Here is an 18,896-nt window from a genome sequence, read left to right as displayed (position 1 = left end):
ACTGCCTCCGTCTCTCTGCCCCCACGCTGCGTGTCCGTGAGCCCGACCCACGCGTCCGCCCGAGTCGCCGCATTATCTTCCAAGACCCACAGTTCATCAAAACCTTCGGCGGGGACAAATCTGAGTCCCTCTCTTATCCAACTGTTACACATAACAAGATCGACGGGCGGAGATTGGCGGGTGGCAGTCAGAGGAGTAAATGTCAGACTGGGACGGGAGAGGCAAGGAAAATGTCAGAATCTGTTTTGCTGCATTTGCGGAGCCGATATTTGGAAGGGGTATTGTTCAGCTGGCTTTCCATTAGAGCTCCAGCGGTTGTCAAGCTGATAGCAAAATGTGGCATTACAGCAGGCATCTGAAAAAGGAGTATGACCTCACCGTCTTCACATATATACAGCTTTGTACCAACAGAATGCGTGGTCTACGGCATCATAATTATTATTATGCCTTGAGGTTATTACTTAACCAACAACAGAGGGAGGCTTTGTCTCGACACAGACATCAGATTTAGGCCGGAAGGTATGGCGTTGCCGACACTTACACGTGGTTATCACTAGCTCTGAGGACGTCACTCTTTTCCTGAGGGCTGCTTTCTGTAAAGTAGTAGATCATTGCTCGAAAACACAAAATGTCTTCACATGCTGGACTGTTTTTTTTTTTGTTTTTTTTTCTTGCTTTGACTCAGGTTGAAGGCAATCTATCTTCTCCCAGCAGATGTTGAAGTCATGCACTGAGATAAATACATTACAGCAGCTGGATTATGGGCACGACTCTCGGAGTAATAACACGTTTATATTCAGCGAGGAGGCGGTTAATGGAGGTCAAGGAAGGGATTCGTTTGAGTTTATAAAATGCAACCTCCACTGTGTAAATAACCATACTATGCTTTACAAAAGGAATATTTAATAACAGTATGAATGATTACATGAGTGCAAGAGGGACTCGGGAGGAAAAACTAAATTGCAGTTCATATCGGCAGGCTGACTGGTGATTATGAGCTAAAGGGTACAGCTTTGTCCTTTCCTCACTTTTTATTTGAGTGTACTTTGTATTGCCTTGGTAACTAGCAGTGTGGAAGGCAAACGGCGAGCTGAACAGTGGGCATACTGTAGAAAACAGCTGGGCTGTGCCAATTGCCTGTACAACCCCCGCCGCAACCCGGCGTACCCTTGTCTGTGTCTAGGTCTCTCTCCTCAATGCTGAATCTGATACCACAGCAACCGTAGAACAAAATGTCCTTGCTCAGCCGTCATTGAAAAGTTCCCGTTGAGTGGAGGAAGAGTTGGATCAATATCAGGCAGTGTTTTCTCAACAGTCTAAGCCCGAATCACATGAAAAATGAATGCAGTTGCTGTGCTTCTGTGCCACTGCTACCTGTATAATCACCTCAGGTAATTCATGGTGTGAATTCGAATGTAGGAGGCCCATCTTGTAAATCATTTAATGCTGCACAAAGAAGAAAACCCATTATGTTTCTTTAGATTCTTCTCTTTTTTAAGTGCATTACTGCGACTGCCTCTATACTCTACCTTTAGAAGCTGCCCTTGTATTAATATGTAGTGCATTAAATGGAAAGAGAAAAAAAAAAAAAAAAACCTTTCCTTTTGCGACATCTTCTGCAATCTCCAAAAGAGACGAGAAGACCGTGCCTTCGCATATCTAGGACAAGCTCTGCCCGGCTGGTGCTGATACATATGTAAACATCTGTTCTGCCAAAGCATACAGCGAAGACAAACATCTGCTGGAAGATGTATCCTAACTGGCTTCTATGCAATTATTATCTCTTCGGATGCTATTCAAAGCAACACACACACACACACCCACACCCACACCCACACCCACACACCTTTGTGGTCTTGCTGGTAACTTTGCTACCTCACAACTGTAAAAAAAAAACGTGTTTTAATGAGACGCACAACAATCTGAAGGTTTAACGTGTTTTATTGGCATCTAAAGACACCGAAACCGATATTTGTTTTGTATACACGTGAACTTGAAGGGTGTGTTTTCACTGATGTAGTTTTAAATAAATTAAAACATATTAACAGGAACAATTCATTATTAATGACTTCACATTTGCAACAACAAGAAGTGCTTAACTTGGGTTTAACCTTACTGGATATTGCACTGTCTCTGATGTGCAGTAATAAATATGTTTGACAAATGCACATTGGGCGGTCTTACAGCAACATTTGTGTGTGTTCTAATAGTGAAAATGAAAAATAGTTCTTGGACTGGAATAAGCACTTTATATATATATATGTACACAACCCTGTGTGGTAGACCAACCACACATTTTACAACGTATGGGACACAGTTAGCTGTGTTATAAAACTTCTGTCTTGGTGATATTGGCACCACCGCTAGAATCCTCCACTGCTCTGGCAGACGCTCTCTTTAACTCCTCCATCACAAAGCCGCTTGCCACAAATTACAGTTTACATTATGTACATCACTACTTTGTAAGCCTTAATCTAGCCATGAATGGTAATTAATAAAAATTAAGAGCTCCTGGCTTCCAAAAGTCATGAGCTAGGGTTTATCACCTAGGGGTTTCTTACTGTGTCTTTTCAATCCCTTTCATAAAGCTATGGGTTTGGTTTTCAGGCCAGGGCCATGCGTTGCGGTCGTTCTAGGTTGGCACGGAATTTATCGAGAAACCGTGAGGCTAATTCGTCATCCACTAGGCGTCCGTCGCTGGACAATGTAACTGTCATCAGCTGCTGAGTGCGCAGGGTCTGGTCATCCTCGCACAGCCGCAGCTCAGCCCTGGAGGTCCCAACGGCAAGGATGCACGCCTGAGGAGGGTTGATCACGGCACTGAAACCGCTGATTCCGAACATCCCTAGGTTAGATATACTGTCGCCGGGAGAAATGCACCAGGGAGGTAGGGAGGGGAGGAGGTGAGGGAAGAAGACGGTACACGTATTCCAACATTAGTCAAGTTTAGCAGGGAGTAAAAATGCATAGAAATGAACTAAGCATACGTAATGGTGGTACTAAAGCCAACTCCTTGATGCAAAACACTATCATTTAGAGTGATTGAATAAAAACAAAGAGGGTGAATTAGGTATTTAAATATCACTTTCTGTCAACATTTTACTGGTGGTAAAGATTAACACGGCAGCACCAGCCTCCCAAAGTCTCCCTAAATGTTGTGTATGGTAAGTAAGACTGACCCGAGGGCAGTGAGCTCTTTGCCTTAATGAGACTTGTAGCTCAGGGAGCTCAGACGAATAGAGGAAGGGTGTACACATATATCCTCAGGAGGACAAAGAGGGCTGCATCTCCATAGGAATTCATTGCTCCTGTCTGACACAGAAACCTCATTTATGTCTAAATGACACCATTAATTCTAATGAGTTAAAAGGGCCTCCTTTCCGCTTTTCTGCTATTGATGGCGTAGTAACGGATGGCGCTTGTCGCCCCAGACCACGTCGAGTTCAGGCTCACGTGAAATGTAGAAAATGTATAATGCATTGACTATCTGTGAAACTGGAGTTGAGACATAATAGAGGAAATTTGTGGTGCCGTTCTTATTAAAGACTTGCAAAAGAAATTGAGACAGAATGTGAATCAGAGGTGAAAGGGCCATTCCTCATGCGCTGACAAAAATTAAATCAGAGAATTGAGAATAAAGACGCAGCTACACTTACAATTGAAGAGAAAAAACAAAAAGGAAAATAACATTAAATTTGAAGACTTTTCATTGATGAATGTTCAGCACTAAGTTTACCTGAATGAGCCTCCCTGGTACTCCTCAGGCAGAAGTTTCCCATCCCGAGCTTTCTGTGCCAGTGCCTATGAAGAAAATGACAGTTTCTTTTGAGAAAAGAAAACGTACACATATCTTATAAACAAATACTAACATTCTTGTGGCATACAGTATTATGACAAAGCAAACATCCAAATCCAAATGCCACCCACTTAGACCAAACCAGGCACCCCCACCCCATAGCAATGACATTCCTTGATGGCAGCAGCCATCCCCAGCAGGATGCAGAAAATAAATACACAGAAATGGTTTAGGAACAACTCAAAACACACAAAACTGGTGTTGACCTGGCCTCCATATTCCCTAGATCCCAAACTGATCAACTACCTGTGGGATGATCCACAGAGGACCCTCCTCTCAACTCATAGGACCCAAAGCCCCCTACTAACAACATTTTGTTCCCAGACACCACAGGACGCCCTCAGAAGGCCCATGTCCATTCACAACTGTTCTGGAGGTACAGAGGAGACCTACACAGCGTCATAATGTTATGCTTGATCAGTGTACACTATATCTCCTGGTTTGTTTATATGGTTTACAGTAGTCCACTAAATTCAGTGTGAAAAGGGTGCAGTCTTGTAGCCTTGTGAGATCGTGCTAAGCCACATTAACGTTCAGAGCTAAATGCTAAAATTAACATTCCTGAAACTGATTAAGGGGAACTGACCCCACCCAAAAGAGAAAAAAAAATCCCAACACATAACTTCATTACTTCACATTACAAGATTCTTTGAACCATTGTTCCACTACATCATGAATAAGAATGACCAAATGTAACACAACATTCAAAACATAGTGTGAGGTTTGGTAACAATTCTAGTGAATGTCCTTATGATACAAGAAACAGTCACACTGAGTATTAACTCATTAGTTTCTTAAAAAAACCCCGGCTCTATATTATTATGTGAAGAAATAACAAATAGGCTCTTGTTGAAAATGTACAATTAAACTTATCTTTTTCCAAGCTCTCAGTAAGGTCGAACTTTATGAATGTGAACTTTACTCTAATGGAAATGTACCTAAAGGTTAATGCAGGGACACGACCGACTCAGAAAGTCGAGAATGACTCACACGATCATGAGACACAGCGGGACATGGTGGGCACATTTACGATAAGAGCTCTTAGTAGAAAAAACAGTGATATTCAACTCCATCACATCAATAGCCGGCAGCAGGCTCTCTGCGCTTCGGTCAAACCACATGTTGATTTTAATTTGAGACCAATAAGGAGCGGCAAATGGAGATTTAACTCAAGGCAGCAAAAACGGAGCTGAATGTCAGGGGGCGGCAAAGAACACTGTAATGGTTTTAAGTGGGATGAATTGTGCGCTGTGTTGTTACGCATGCTTTAAAGAATCTTTTGTGTGTGTACATGTTAACAATGTTACATTTAATTCACTAATTTCATATGTTGCATATTTCAGTATTTATATTAAAGTTATCAAAAGAGAAGTAAGACAGCATACTGTACAGAAAATGCGGGTCAGGATAGGGGAACGCTAACGTTTAGTGACAGACAAGGATTGCGAAAAGAAGAAGTTCAGTTTTGACTGAAAGAGGAAAGAGTGTAGGAAAAAAAGTAACATCTCATGACCCCACATACGCCCTTTGTTAAAAAGATGGTGGTTCTCTTATAGCTTTTCTCTTATAGCTTTTGTAAGTCAAAAGTCATCACTAAAGAGATTTTTGAGGGTGTATATGTGGAACATTCTTCACTGGCCAAGTCAGCGGGTCAGACCTGAAGACAGAATCAAAAGGGAAGATACAGCGTGTCTGGGTGCAAGACCTCTAACAAGATTATAAATATGATTATTTTGCATTACTTGATGTGCATCTGTCAGCATGATTCATATAAAACATTTAGCTACTTACTACTAAGATCCTGTATAAATGGAGAAGACCCTGATATGATCAGGATCCTATCAGGCAGTCTATAATAATTAAGAGTCATGGAAAACATGTGTACATTTCTCAAGGTGTGTTGAAATATTGCAAAACCATTCCTTTGTGCAATCGCTTGTTTGAGAGGAAGCATCATATCCAACACATATATCATAAGCTACAGTAGCATTAGTGAGTCTGTCCAGACACATTTAGGCTGATGCAACCACACACATCTTGTGCAAGATCTGACCACATGGATTTCATTTTTTTTTTACTAATACAATGCGGTAATTTTGCAAATAATGAAATCCAGTAAAAGTGCGTCTTCAATTTAACCTAAGAGCCCACGTCCTCCCCTACATCACCGCTCCTCGCCCATCAACAACTCTCACTGACACATCAACATGGCTGCGTGGCTGGACTCCTCCAAAACTCCAACAAATTTTAGATTATTTTTTTTTTTATTTCTATTTTTGATGGGGGTACTAAGATATGATGATTAAACAGTGTTTAAGTATAAATGTGCCATTAGGTTGATTGGCCTTCTAGCCATCTGACAATAATTTTCCTCATGGCAGCTGTTTATTTAACTTTTATATATTTGCAGAGCCATAAACACAAGCACTGACCATGTAGGAATCATAGCACTCCTGGTGTTAATTATTTTCAACTTGAGAAATGCATCTGTTTGATTTGTCTGTCTCTTTAATGAGAAGCACTCTTATCATGTGTTTTTCCCGTACGTGCATATCAGACTGTGAGGGAACAGTTGTCAGAAGCTGCTGACTATGATCAGAGTAAAGAGCCGACCATTTGAAACCAGTAAACAAACAAGACAAACAAAATCTAACTACCTTAAATCTACATATCCCTACAGTTGATGGAAATGTTGTATCTACTCAATATACTCCAAATACACTAAAAGCAAACAAAACCCCACTATTTGAATAAAATTGAATGTTAACCAGTAGGCAACCACAACGCTACAGATGTGCACACAGTTTGTTTTCTCATGCAGTCGGGCTGAAGTCAAGGCTTAACTCGCATATCTATCTCCATGTACAAATCAACAAAACACTTCACCTGAAGCAATAAACTGATAGTCAGCCAGCCAGCCAGCCAGCATAAGGTTAGAAAATACTAACCAGCAAATAAATCCAGAGAAAATTATTTTTATGAGAAGGTTTAAGAAGACAAGACACTAGGGCTGAACGATTTTGGAAAATAATCTAATTGCGATTTTTCATGCCAATATTGCGATTGCGATGCGATATGCGATTTTAAAGGTCTTTGTCTTCTGTATTATTAAGCAAAGACAAGCAATACATCATATAGTATGGCCAACACTGTATTAGATTAAAAAGAAACGGTTCTTTCCTGGAAGCCAGACCTGTTATGATGACATGAGGTGATGCAAGAATTGATGACTGACATTTTTATTTGACTAATTCAATCACAATAGTATTTTGAACATACACAATAGTATACTGTCACGTGACCAGAGTGCAGCCTCTGTGATTAGACAATCTCGTTTGCTCACACGTTTTACACGCGCATGTCACGCGCATGTCACGTTGTAGCGGGTTTGACTCGTTTTAATGTTGGGGTGCCAGTCAGAGTCAAGTCTGACAACGTAAAATAAAACAGAACAAAAAAATAATTAGTCAACCCACACAAAATAATAACCACAATTATGATCATCAGTGCCAAAACAAACAAACAAAAAAGGGTGCGCCTTAGTCCGTCTCTTAATTTCAGTTCAGTCCGGTTGGAAAAGTCTGTTTCAGTGTTCCGCAAAATCACAGTTCAGTCCAGTACCTGCGCCCCCACAAAACAACAACTCAAAACTCCGCTCCGGGTTTTACCGCGGGCTCCGACACAAAATAAGGAAATAACTCAAAATAACGAGCGCCTCTCGTCGCGGTGCAGCAAACGGCACATACAAAACAAAAATGCACACCGAGTACTCACGGTACCGAAGTTTTTTAACGTAGTCAGTCAGTCAGTCAGAGTCGGACTTGCTCCACTGGAACGGTATCGGCGGGGGCTCACCGGTGACTTGCACTCATCATAAATGTCCTTCCTGGAGGACGGATTCAAACTACGCGGGAATCGGTGGATTATCTCCATTGGAGTAGGAGATGAATGTGGGTGGATGACGGAGGAAGCCATGAATGGAGGTGTGTTTTGTGATTATGACTTTGCGGGCGCTACAACGTGAGCAAGGTATAATCGCAGCCTTAATCGCAGCCTTTGCGGTTAGAAAATTGCACTTGATCATATCGCGATATTATTGCAAATGCAATATATCGTTCAGCCCTACAAGACACTCACAAACGGTGCAATTTATAGTATATTATAACTTATTAATAAATAATGAACTAGTGTTGTTGGGTTATCCCTGTGATCTTTACCTTGGCACTGGCTGAGATCTCCTGGACTCCTTTGGTTGCAGCATCCTTGATGATTGGAGTAATGAGGCCTTTGTCAGTTGCCACAGCAATTGCGATATGGACTGAATCGAGTGCACGGGGTCCATCGCCAGACCAGGTCACATTCACTTCTGGCATTTCCTAGGATAAAGAGTCAGGGGTCAGTGAGGGTCATGTTTGGTGTTAACAGTGGGAAATGATAAGACAAAGAGGGATAAAATAAAAAGAATAAAGTGGCGTGGTCACGTAGCATTTTGGCCTGATATGACAACCTGGTGACAGAGTGATTTCTGACGTACCTCTGTACTGCTGCCTGTCCTGTCAATTCTTGGATGCTATGGCATTACATAAGAGACTCACATATCTTATTCTGAGTCCATGTGGGATGTTGTACTAGCAGTAAAACAGAGCCCTTGGACTATGAGAGAGACTGTGAATGTGGTGATTTGACATTTTATACTCACATTAAGTGTAAAACCTACAAGCATGTCCCGCATTCCTTGAATTTACTGTAACACATGCACCAAATCACCACTTTTCCCAGATGCTGCTTCATACACCTGTGTTTTTATGAATATCTTCCTACCATCTCTAGGAGCAACGCTAAGCACCCATGATTGTTGGGTAGATGCAAATGCTTGCATTGAAACAGCTTCAGTGTTTCCTGATAACAGACTAAATAACTAAGTGAGTGGACATTATGTTCTTATGAGATGCTGCTGAGACATTCCTGGCTGGAATAACCAAATTACCAGAGGCCGGCGTCTATTTTTAACCCCAAATGCCTTCTACACATTCCTCAAATCTAGCAACAGTATCTTTCCTTGTAACATCTCTATAGCAGAAAACATTAAATGCGATGCAATTTTGCAATTCTAAGATTATTATCCCCCGCAGTGTTTTTAAGAGGCTTAGTGTTGCCTAAGAAATCATTAAGAGTCTGTGTCCACATGCTTTGTGATTCACTGAAGGACATAAAAGATCAGATACTTGAAGGTAAATGCTACATAAAACATACACAAAAACACTGACTTGAAAATAAATAAATAAAAAAAAAGGTTCAAGGGACAAATTACAACAATACTTTGTACAATACTTACTTTAAGTGCAACAGCAGCTGCCTTGATAATGAAATCATTAACGGACACCTTGATCTGTTCTGAAAAGACAAAGAAGAAACGTTTGTGAGCCTGATTCAAGTTCTGACACAAATCTAAAATTTCTGCTTACTGACATGACTGAGACAGAGAGATGACTGAGAAGAGGTGGTCCTAAATTCCTAGGTAGGGTCAAAGATAGATGTGGGGTGACAAAACATTAACATAGGGGAACAAGACCTGCAAAGTGTCATGTTGCACAAAGCAGCTGGTTAAAAAAAAATTAGGAATGACATTATCCTAATTGTCTAACTTAAAGAACTGATACTAAATGTGCAATGAGGCAGGAAAATAAAACACTATGTATGCACTCATCAGAGTTTGCCTTTCTCTGTAGGATTCAGTCTCCAGCATTTGTTCTACTCCCCTCTCCATGTGTAATGTCGACAGGCCAGAGCGGGCTTGGACTGGCATTACTGCCAACTCTTACCAGTGTCCAATAGTGCAGTACCAGACAGTTATGAATGCTGTGAGCGGGATGATTAATGAGCTAACCGTGAAATCGCACTGCCCCTGAACAAAGAGAGCCCGCAAAAACAACCAGAGAGAGAATCCCTCAGCACACACACACAACCTCGCTAATAGGTCTGGAATGGCCATCCCATTTTCCTCCACAGAGACAGAACCCAGAGGGATTCACAGTTTGTTTGACACTAAGGCAAAGTTAAGCTAAATAAAGCCAATTACGTGATAGCATGTTGAACTAAATGTTTTAAAATAGGAAACTGGCAAGGGACTTTTGCTATGTCAACATTAAAAATGGCTTAAAGTAAGCATAGGCTGCAATTCGGCCGTTGAGGATAAATACACTGCTCTTGATAACAAATACTAAGATTGCGAATGCTTGATCGCGAATACTGTGATTTAACAAAGAGATGAACGAGCGATAAATAATTACTTTAGTACGTTACTGCACAAAATGAGCAAATGTTTTGAATGAAAACAGAACATTTTTCTGAACTGGAATGAGCCATTTCAAGCTTGCACAGGCAGTCACCCAGTTAGTCCAACATGAGAAAACCTAAATAGAGTCTAAACTTAAACGAAGGTGTCTTATCAAGACATGACCATGCTCATGCTGTGGTGTAAAATGTGAAGATTAAAATCAAACAGGACATTTTCTGAGACACCATTCAGCACTGTGGAGGTGTTGGTCCCATCTTCAGCCATTTATGAATAATGTCAACCCACTTCAAAACTCATACAGCATGTGAAGTCTCACCTACCCACCCACCTGTACCATGTTTGGTAATTCTTAGAAACCAGGGTTATATTTAGAGTAGTGGGCAAAACGTAATGTGACAGATGCTTTCAAAATAATGAATACCACTTACACCGATCAGACATAACATTATGACCACTGAGAGGAGAAATGAATAACATTGACCATCTTGTGACAATGCAATATTCTGCTGGGAAACTTCTGGATCTGGCATTCATGTGGATGTTACTTGGATGTGGACCACCCACTTAGACCAGACGAGATACCCCCATCCCATAGTAATGACACAATTTAGGAACAACTCAAAAAATCATGAAGATGTTGACCTGGCCTCCTAATTCACTGCATCCCCATACTGGTCAAGTATCTGTGGGATGATACAGAGGCAACTCCCCTCAACCCATAGGACCCAAAAGGCCCCCACTAACAACATTCTGTTGCCAGACACCACAGGGCACCCTCAGAAGGCTCATGTCCATTCACTGATGAGTCACAACTGTTTTGGAGGCACAAGAGAGACCTGCACAATATTAGGCAGGTGGTCATAATGTTATGCCTGATCGGTGTATGTATCAATTAGCTAAATGAAAAGTGGAGTGATGTGAAAGAAATGAGGTCAATACTTGAGGTAGATAAGCATAATACTCGACACATTTCTTTGGATTTAGACTATATCAGTTATTTCTCTCTCTTCATGTTGGCAAGAAAGCTCCCCGTGGCTCATACTATCTGCTTCATGCATTGTTAATGATATTGAATCTAAACATATAGTGGGTAAAACGCTGGCATATTACTGTACATAGACATCAATTTCCATGAGAAAAGCCACACGCTCTGTGGGACAGAGATGTGTATGCTGGTGGGAACCTGAGGAACATGAGGACATGTACCATAGGTTCTCTAAATGCATGAATGAACAGTCATGTGAAAACCCTGAAATCCACATCTTCATGGAAAAATTGCCTTCCGAAGCTTACCGACATTCACTAAAGGACACATGAAGAGTAGAGCCAACTATGCAAGCTCACATTCAGTCTCTTTTTTTTTTTTTTTTTTACCTTTGGCCAGATCTTTGCGGAGCTGCATGACAGCAGCCATGTCACAGTCAATAGAGGCATACGAGTGGGGGATGGTGGTCTTGGACTGGGTTAGCCTTTGAGCAATGACACGACGGACATTTGAGGCTGGGATCTCTGAGAAAGTTCCCTGAGGAGGACAAGTGAAGGATAGTGGAGGCAAATCATTAAATGGAAAGAACAAAATGGCACAAGCTTGTTACAGTGAATTAATGATTGGTTAAACTGGAATAACATCTCATGGTTGTATGCATCCACCAAGATGCAGTTTACATCCATGTCTGTCTAGACATATATATGTAGTAAAGACGAAATTAAAAACTTGGTTCTTCACAGTGAAGGTGACGTCCTTCATGTTCCTTGTGAGGAACCCATGAATGCCAAATTCTGTCAATTAATCTTTGAGCCCAAGTGATCATGTGCATGTTTCTTAGCGTTACCCCAAATAGAGATTATCATTTGTAGAAATGTTTTCAAGAGTGAGTGCTAAGGATGCTCACTGGTGCTCCTGGTTTCCCGGGGACAGAGAGAGGCGGTATATTGGGTCTGCTGCCCGGTGGTGGAGGGGCAGCTGCTGGGGTGGGGACAGAAATCGGGGCAGCTGAGGCAACCGTGGCTGGTGCTGCTTTGGCGGCTGGAGTCTTCTTCAAAAGATTCAATGCGTCTCTGTTCAAGTAAAAAAAACAAAAACAAACAACCATGAGACCGATAAATGAATGAATAGGATAATTTAATATTACTTGAAAGAAGCTGGCAATAAGCTATAAATATATCTGAACCAGTGTGACAGTCAATGCAAACGCACAAGTTTCAATACGACACACATTTAAGGACTGGCTCAGAGCTTGGGCAAATATATTTGGATGAAATATATCCGGATGTAACAGATTATTTGCATCCATTTTTATTAAATTGAGATTGATTCCCAGTCTCAGGCTATAAATAACTTTCCCCTGCATGAAAAGTGCGGTCATTTCTTTATGTTGCTTGGACCATTACAAATGAATTTATAACTGTGTGAAACAAGGCTCCCGTAGCTAATGATGGTAGCATAATGCATTATTCACCCATATGCTTTCACTAGGCTTATAAGCAGCACTCTGATCAAGGTATTTTTATTTAGTTTTACAAGTTATAGTTTACAGTATAACATAAGTCCAAACGAACCGTAAATCCCATCCACCCCCCACAAATACCAGACATACAGAGTTCACAGTATGAAATACATAGTTCAATATACAGAACTCACATAGCCGGATAACAAAAAAACAAACAACAACAACAAAAAAAGAAATACAATAATAAAGATGACTGAGGACAACAACAGAGGTTTACAGTGCTATATTGTCTGCCTCCATATCTTCAACAAACATTAAGAAAGGCTGCCATATGTTATAAAATTTTCTAGTAAACCCCCTGATTGTGTATCTGATCTTCTCCAACTTGATATGGTACATGATTTCCCTAACCCAATGACTGTATGTTGGAGGTGCTGGGTCTTTCCATTTCAATAATATCAGTCTCCTAGCTAGGAGAGAGCAGAAAGCCACCATTATTCTTTCCCACATCTCTAGATGGGAGTCTATCTGAGTTACACCAAAAAGTGCAATGAATGGAGACGGTGCAAGCCTTTTCGCAAAGATTTTAGAAAAGGTCTCAAAGATGGGCTGCCAGAAAGCGCAAAGCTTTGGACATGTCCAGAACATGTGTAGGAGAGTGGCTGGATCTCGCCCGCATCTATCACAAGTGGGGTCTATATCAGCATTGATCTTAGAGAGTTTAACTTTAGACCAGTGCAGACGATGTACAATTTTAAACTGAATGACAGCATGTCTAAGACAGATGGAAGATGAAAAAATTCCCTGTATTATTTTGTGCCAAGTGTCGTCTGTGATTTGCTCATTTAAATCTGTCTCCCATTTATTTTTGAGGAGGTCCAAAGGCATCAAGTTATGAGAATATAATATTTCGTATATTGTGCTAATAGTTCGTTTTCTGACTAGTTTACAATAAGCAGCACTCTACTAGTTGAACATTTTTCTTTGTTTTTGTCAGCCTTGTAGGAAGGTAACTTTCGGTTATCTGCCAGTGGATGGGTGTCATGAGAATGATATATTAGTTACAAACATCATCAGGCCAGACAGGATCTGGTGTGAACCGCAGCAACTTTATTTAAACAGCGGCTTCATGAACCTTCCTGCTGGCACGGTGAGTCAGGGACATCTCCACTCTTTTTATCAGACGCAACCATAAAATACGTAACAGCAAACTGATTCACATCGTGGAAAGCTGCATACTTCTAAGAATTCCCCACATGCAGATTGATCCACATCTAACTCTAGGATTTATATTAATCAAAGAAACTAACCTTACAATTAAATATTAACTTGTTACGCATGACAGGAATTGTATAACGTTTCAAAAAGGCTGTAGAGAAAGTGACAATATCAGCTTGAAAAGGATAGACATAGAGCATCGACAAACAGGGAATAAAGAAGGCAGAGGAAAGATGGTGTAATGAGAAATCTGCCCTGGACTTTTTTCTTTCACCCATTAATTTTGGTCTTAGCAGGAAAAGAGCTGGAAGGGGCAGGTATCAGGTGTGCATGCTTTAAGCTCTCTGGTTCCAGCCCAGTGCACTGGGGTCCACCTACCCACATGCATCTCGTCTTTTGTCTAGACCAGCTGCCCCCGACCCTACCATGCAGCTAGAAACAGTCCGGGCCCCACAGCTATGATCTCCTTGTCCCTCTGTAAGCAGCATTTTTTTTCCCCCCTCTAGCTCCTCCCTCTCACTGATACCAGTTTTTGTTTGCAGAGGGACTGAGGCAACTTGGAAATCCCCCAGCTAACCTGAGAGGACCACATAGAGCGTTTACATATTACAAAATCGAACCAAATCCACCACTAAATCTTATCCCAGATATAAACTGACAAAATATTTCCATTATGATACAAATGCACATCGACAGCAACCTACAGGCCTCTTGACAACGACAACACAGACACTTTTTGTGTAGCTGGCTGAAATGGGATTTTCACAACGGCTATTTACACCCCTACTGACAGCAAAGAAGCTCCCAAAGGGCTAAGAGAAGGTGACTAGAATATTAAAAAGGGGCCAAGGCAGGAAACTAAGACCCAACTGTGCACAGGCACACGAATACTTTGTATTCTACTGCCACCTAGGACAAGCTAAAATTAGATAAAGGACTTTTAAAAAGCATAATATGTGAAAGAGCTCAACTTTAGAGGCAATTTAAAAAACCTGTATTGCTGAAATTTCATCCAGTTTACAACAGGAACAGGATATAGTCTATTTTTTCTAAAAGGTAATCATTTAAATAACAACACTAGAGAAGCATCCCACATTAAAATCCAAACACTGAGTTTAAGCTAATAAAATACTACTAATATGATTACATATAACACATTGTATGGTGGTAAGAAAATAGTATAGTTTGATTAAGTGAATACTGTGAAGTTGCAGCTTCAGTGAAAGCACAGCTCAGGTGTTTTACTTGCCAGAGAGCCAGAGAACAAAAAAAGCCTTTCACTGTTAAAGAATCCCTGTGTTGGTCAAGGTCACTTGTGTCATTATAAAAAGCTTTTTGGCCGGTCCCCCTTGCTATTTCCTTTAACAGTACCAAGATGCTGTGCATTTGGAACAAAAAGTGAAGAACACAACCAGTACAAAATAAAAATAACCCATTTATTTTAGTTTTGTTGCCTAGAAAGGAACAACACACCACATAACTGGATAAAATAAAGGAATCATCCACTACATATCAATATTAATGCTTCTCATGCATTTACACAGTGCAGTCATGCATTCAATTGTGTCTATATGAAAAGTAAAACTATAAAGACGTGGCTTAAGGAAGAAAAAATCACTGAAAACATTGGCCATCTCTACGTTCTTGGCTAACGCATCTCAATGACTTACGATAGAAAACAGGAATGCTTTTGTTAGTAACTTGTCCATTTTCGGTTATGTAACATGCAATGATCTCACTCCTGGGTTGCGTGACCTCTGTTATTCATGCCCGATATAGAGGGGCCACACTAGAGGAGAAGGTGGAAAAGGAAGGGGGGTACGTATTCCCTGGTTTCAGGCTTATCTGATGTGCCAAAGGACAAAGAAAGGGAAATTGGGTATGTTATGCTCTCTTACAAGCCTATGTGAAACTATTCTCAGACGGATATCCGGTTTCTTACTCAGCCTGTTTGGTATCTCAACAAACAGCTATTTATGCTAGCCTATACATAGCATAAGCCATTCTGTGACAGAATATTGCACATCCACTTTGTAAATATCAAAAAGACACTGATTAAATGGTAAATGTGAAAATGCGCATGTAAAGGGTTTGGAATAACTTGGCTAATGAATCTTAGTCCTTAAAGAGTTTTGGTAAATACATGCCTTCGGTAGAGTCACTGGGAGCATACTTTTTAGAGGTTTGGTGCACACATCCCACAAGTTCAAGTGATAATAGTCACAGTAGCAAATGATGTTGTTTCTTTTTAAGTACAATGGACATCGTTAATATTATTGGGTTATTATCATGATTTGCAGAAGAAAATTATGTTTTTTTCCTTTAGCATCGCCATTGCGTCTATTGACTTTCTGAGTCAATTACGTAGCTTATGTGTCATTATGTGTCAAATCATGGTTATATAATTAGAACTGCATTACTAATAAAACAATTTAAACTTCAAACACTATAAATCCCACTGACACCCATAAAGCACACAGTGCACTTTAATTTCTGGACCTTGAGAATTAATTACAGCTTTGTACACAGACAATATAAATATTTACAAACTGCCATGAATACCCCTTGCTCCCTTCCTGCAATTTAAGAAAATTTGGTAAACTCAGTTTTTAACAATCAAGGGCTACATACGTAACACTGGACTCTGGACTGAATAAACCTCTCTAGCTTAATTGGCTAAATCGGTCGGCATTTGAGGCATGTTCACAGCAGTAATACTATTTAATGAGACTCACAGAGCTTTTAAGCATACAAATCAAAGCAGTGAGGCTATAAATCAGTTATATTTACAAGAAGCGATGAACGAAGAGGGAAGACATTGCTGAATTCATATTAAATTTAATTCTTCACACTGTAGTTTGTAAACTTTATATAGACACTCTCCTTTTGCCTATACTGTACGGTCTGCGTTTCTATGGTCACCAGTGGGTCTTAGGGACTGGGTTGCCATGGCGACAGTAGTTTCTTAATGAGATTCCCCAGCAGGGAAGGAGGTGGGTAACGAGAGCATTCAATCAGGTCCCCAGTGACAGCAGGTAGCCATTAAAGCTGCGTGTGTGCGTCCACAGCTTTCTGTAGTGTGAATTCACCACTTAACAGGATGACATGTAAAATCTGCTTGTTCACTCTTTATTTTTTTTTTTCACTTACCTGATCTCTCCCACATTTTTGTTCACACTGCCTACTCTATGACCTGCTTTCCACTGACTGACATCTTTCCTTGAGAGATACAGCAGAGTTGCGTTGGCCCTATTACCACACTAAACACCTACTGCTGACACATCACTTCCCATGTAAACAAATGAGAGGGTGTTGGAAACAAATCATGAATTCTTGATGTATACAGTGTCGATAAAAAGTTTTTGACTTAAACACAAGTCCTAAAAATAGACAAAGAGAACCCAACCACATGAAACGGAAATATTATACTTTAAATGGAGGAGGTAGTCATTTATTCATTCAAGAAAGTGTACGTGGAGGGTAACAGTTGTCACAAATCTCCTTCATTTGGTCATAATCTGTCCGAGTCTGGATTCCAAACTCTTTAGAGATGAGTTTGTAACCTATTTCAGGCCGATGATCAGCAACAACTCTTTGCTGAAGTCCTCGGAAAGTTTCTATGTCCATGTCATCATGAACTTCCGCAAACATATGTTGCTAAGATCAGACTGTGACAAATCCCAGCTATTACTTAAAGAAACCTGAACAGACAAACTCTAATGTAATCCTAGAAGTGCACATACTTTTGCTACTCGCGTGTTTCATTTCTTTAATAAATTCCTTTTGTCTACTTTCAGGACTTGGTTCGATACATTTTTATGCAGATATATAGAAAGTTCTGCAGCACTGTAGGTGTTATTTTTCATCTCTTTGCTTTGGGTCTGATGTACAAAGTTTTTTTTTATTTTATTTGAATATGCTTTCCATGCAGTTTGTCTTAAAGATAACCCATTAAATCACTTACTCCTTGGTGATAAGTCCTCTTGGTCCAGTGGGTGTGGCCAATTTTGGATTCAACCCATGGGTGCCCAGAATGTGTCTCGCTGCTGGACTCAGACGTAACCTGGACAAGACAAAGAGATTGCACCTCAATTTAATTCCAATGCATTGATTAAAAAAAAAAAAAAAAAAAAAAAAGAGTCAAATTTCCTGGAAAGAACAAGATACACTACCTGTCCAAAAAAAAAGTCACCACCTGGATTTAACTAAGCAAATAGGTACGAGCCTCCTACTGGATAATTACTACATGGGCGATTATCTGTCTGCTGGCAACAAGTTATTTAACCCCAACTGATGCAATGAGTAGCTTCTCATTTCTTAAACAACCATGTCGAAAGACACATCCTGTGGTTGTGGGAAAGATGTTAGTCTGTTTGAGAAAGCGTCAAATCATTGGCATGCATCAAGGAGAGGAAACATCTAAGGAGATTGCAGAAACTACTAATATTGGGTTATGAGCTGTCCAACGTATTATTAAAAACTGGAAGCATAGTGGGGAACCATTGCCTTCCAGGAAGAAATGTGGTCGGAAAAAAATCCTGATTGATACCGTGTGAACTGTTATGGCTAATATAATAATTTTATTCATGTATACAGTAAAATGGAACCTGCACACATTTGGCTTTTTCCTCTTTAACTGTCGCTATTGTTTCTTTTCCACTCTAGGGTAAACAAAGTTGGTGTGAAATGTTTATTAGTGGCATGGCATGGGGGTTGACTGCCTATGTACACGTCCTGTTCCTATCTCTGAATAATCTTGTTTACTGCACAACACATCTACCTGTCAACTTTCACCCCTGTCTAGCTGATGTTGCCAAGGAGCAAATCTGAATTTGCGTTAAATGTTTGCATAACAAATAGCAGCTCCTTTAGTTTCCACAAGAGTATTTATTGTGTCAACAGGACTAGGTAGCATCTCACACATTTTGGAATGTGAACAGAGAAAAATATCTGGTTCAGCATGTTAGAGGGTGGAAAATACGGTCAAAATGGAAATGGCAAGGTTGAACACAAAAAAAACATCTCTTTCTCTTCACATATAGTATGTTTATACTACAAAATCAGTGTCTAAAAT

At 40.4% G+C, this 18,896-nt stretch overlaps 1 protein-coding gene across 1 annotated transcript in view; it reads right to left on the bottom strand.

Annotated features, from left to right (window-relative positions):
• Window positions 1-1,644: 1,644 nt before the first annotated feature.
• pdhx (pyruvate dehydrogenase complex component X) overlaps window positions 1,645-18,896 on the bottom strand; it is a 30,902-nt gene continuing 13,650 nt past the window's right edge. Inside the window, exons 5-11 of the mRNA XM_084555872.1 lie at window positions 17,787-17,885; window positions 12,047-12,212; window positions 11,529-11,676; window positions 9,192-9,250; window positions 8,074-8,232; window positions 3,737-3,801; window positions 1,645-2,859 (exon numbers count right to left, since the gene is read on the bottom strand). Coding sequence (XP_084411998.1) covers window positions 2,604-2,859; window positions 3,737-3,801; window positions 8,074-8,232; window positions 9,192-9,250; window positions 11,529-11,676; window positions 12,047-12,212; window positions 17,787-17,885 — 952 coding nt within the window. The 3' untranslated portion in view covers window positions 1,645-2,603. The remainder of the gene's footprint in view (window positions 2,860-3,736; window positions 3,802-8,073; window positions 8,233-9,191; window positions 9,251-11,528; window positions 11,677-12,046; window positions 12,213-17,786; window positions 17,886-18,896) is intronic.

Source organism: Chelon labrosus, assembly GCF_963514085.1.
Source record: "Chelon labrosus genome assembly, chromosome: 11".
In the NCBI taxonomy this organism is placed as follows: Eukaryota; Metazoa; Chordata; class Actinopteri; order Mugiliformes; family Mugilidae; genus Chelon; species Chelon labrosus.
This window is presented reverse-complemented; position numbering and strand designations above follow the sequence as displayed.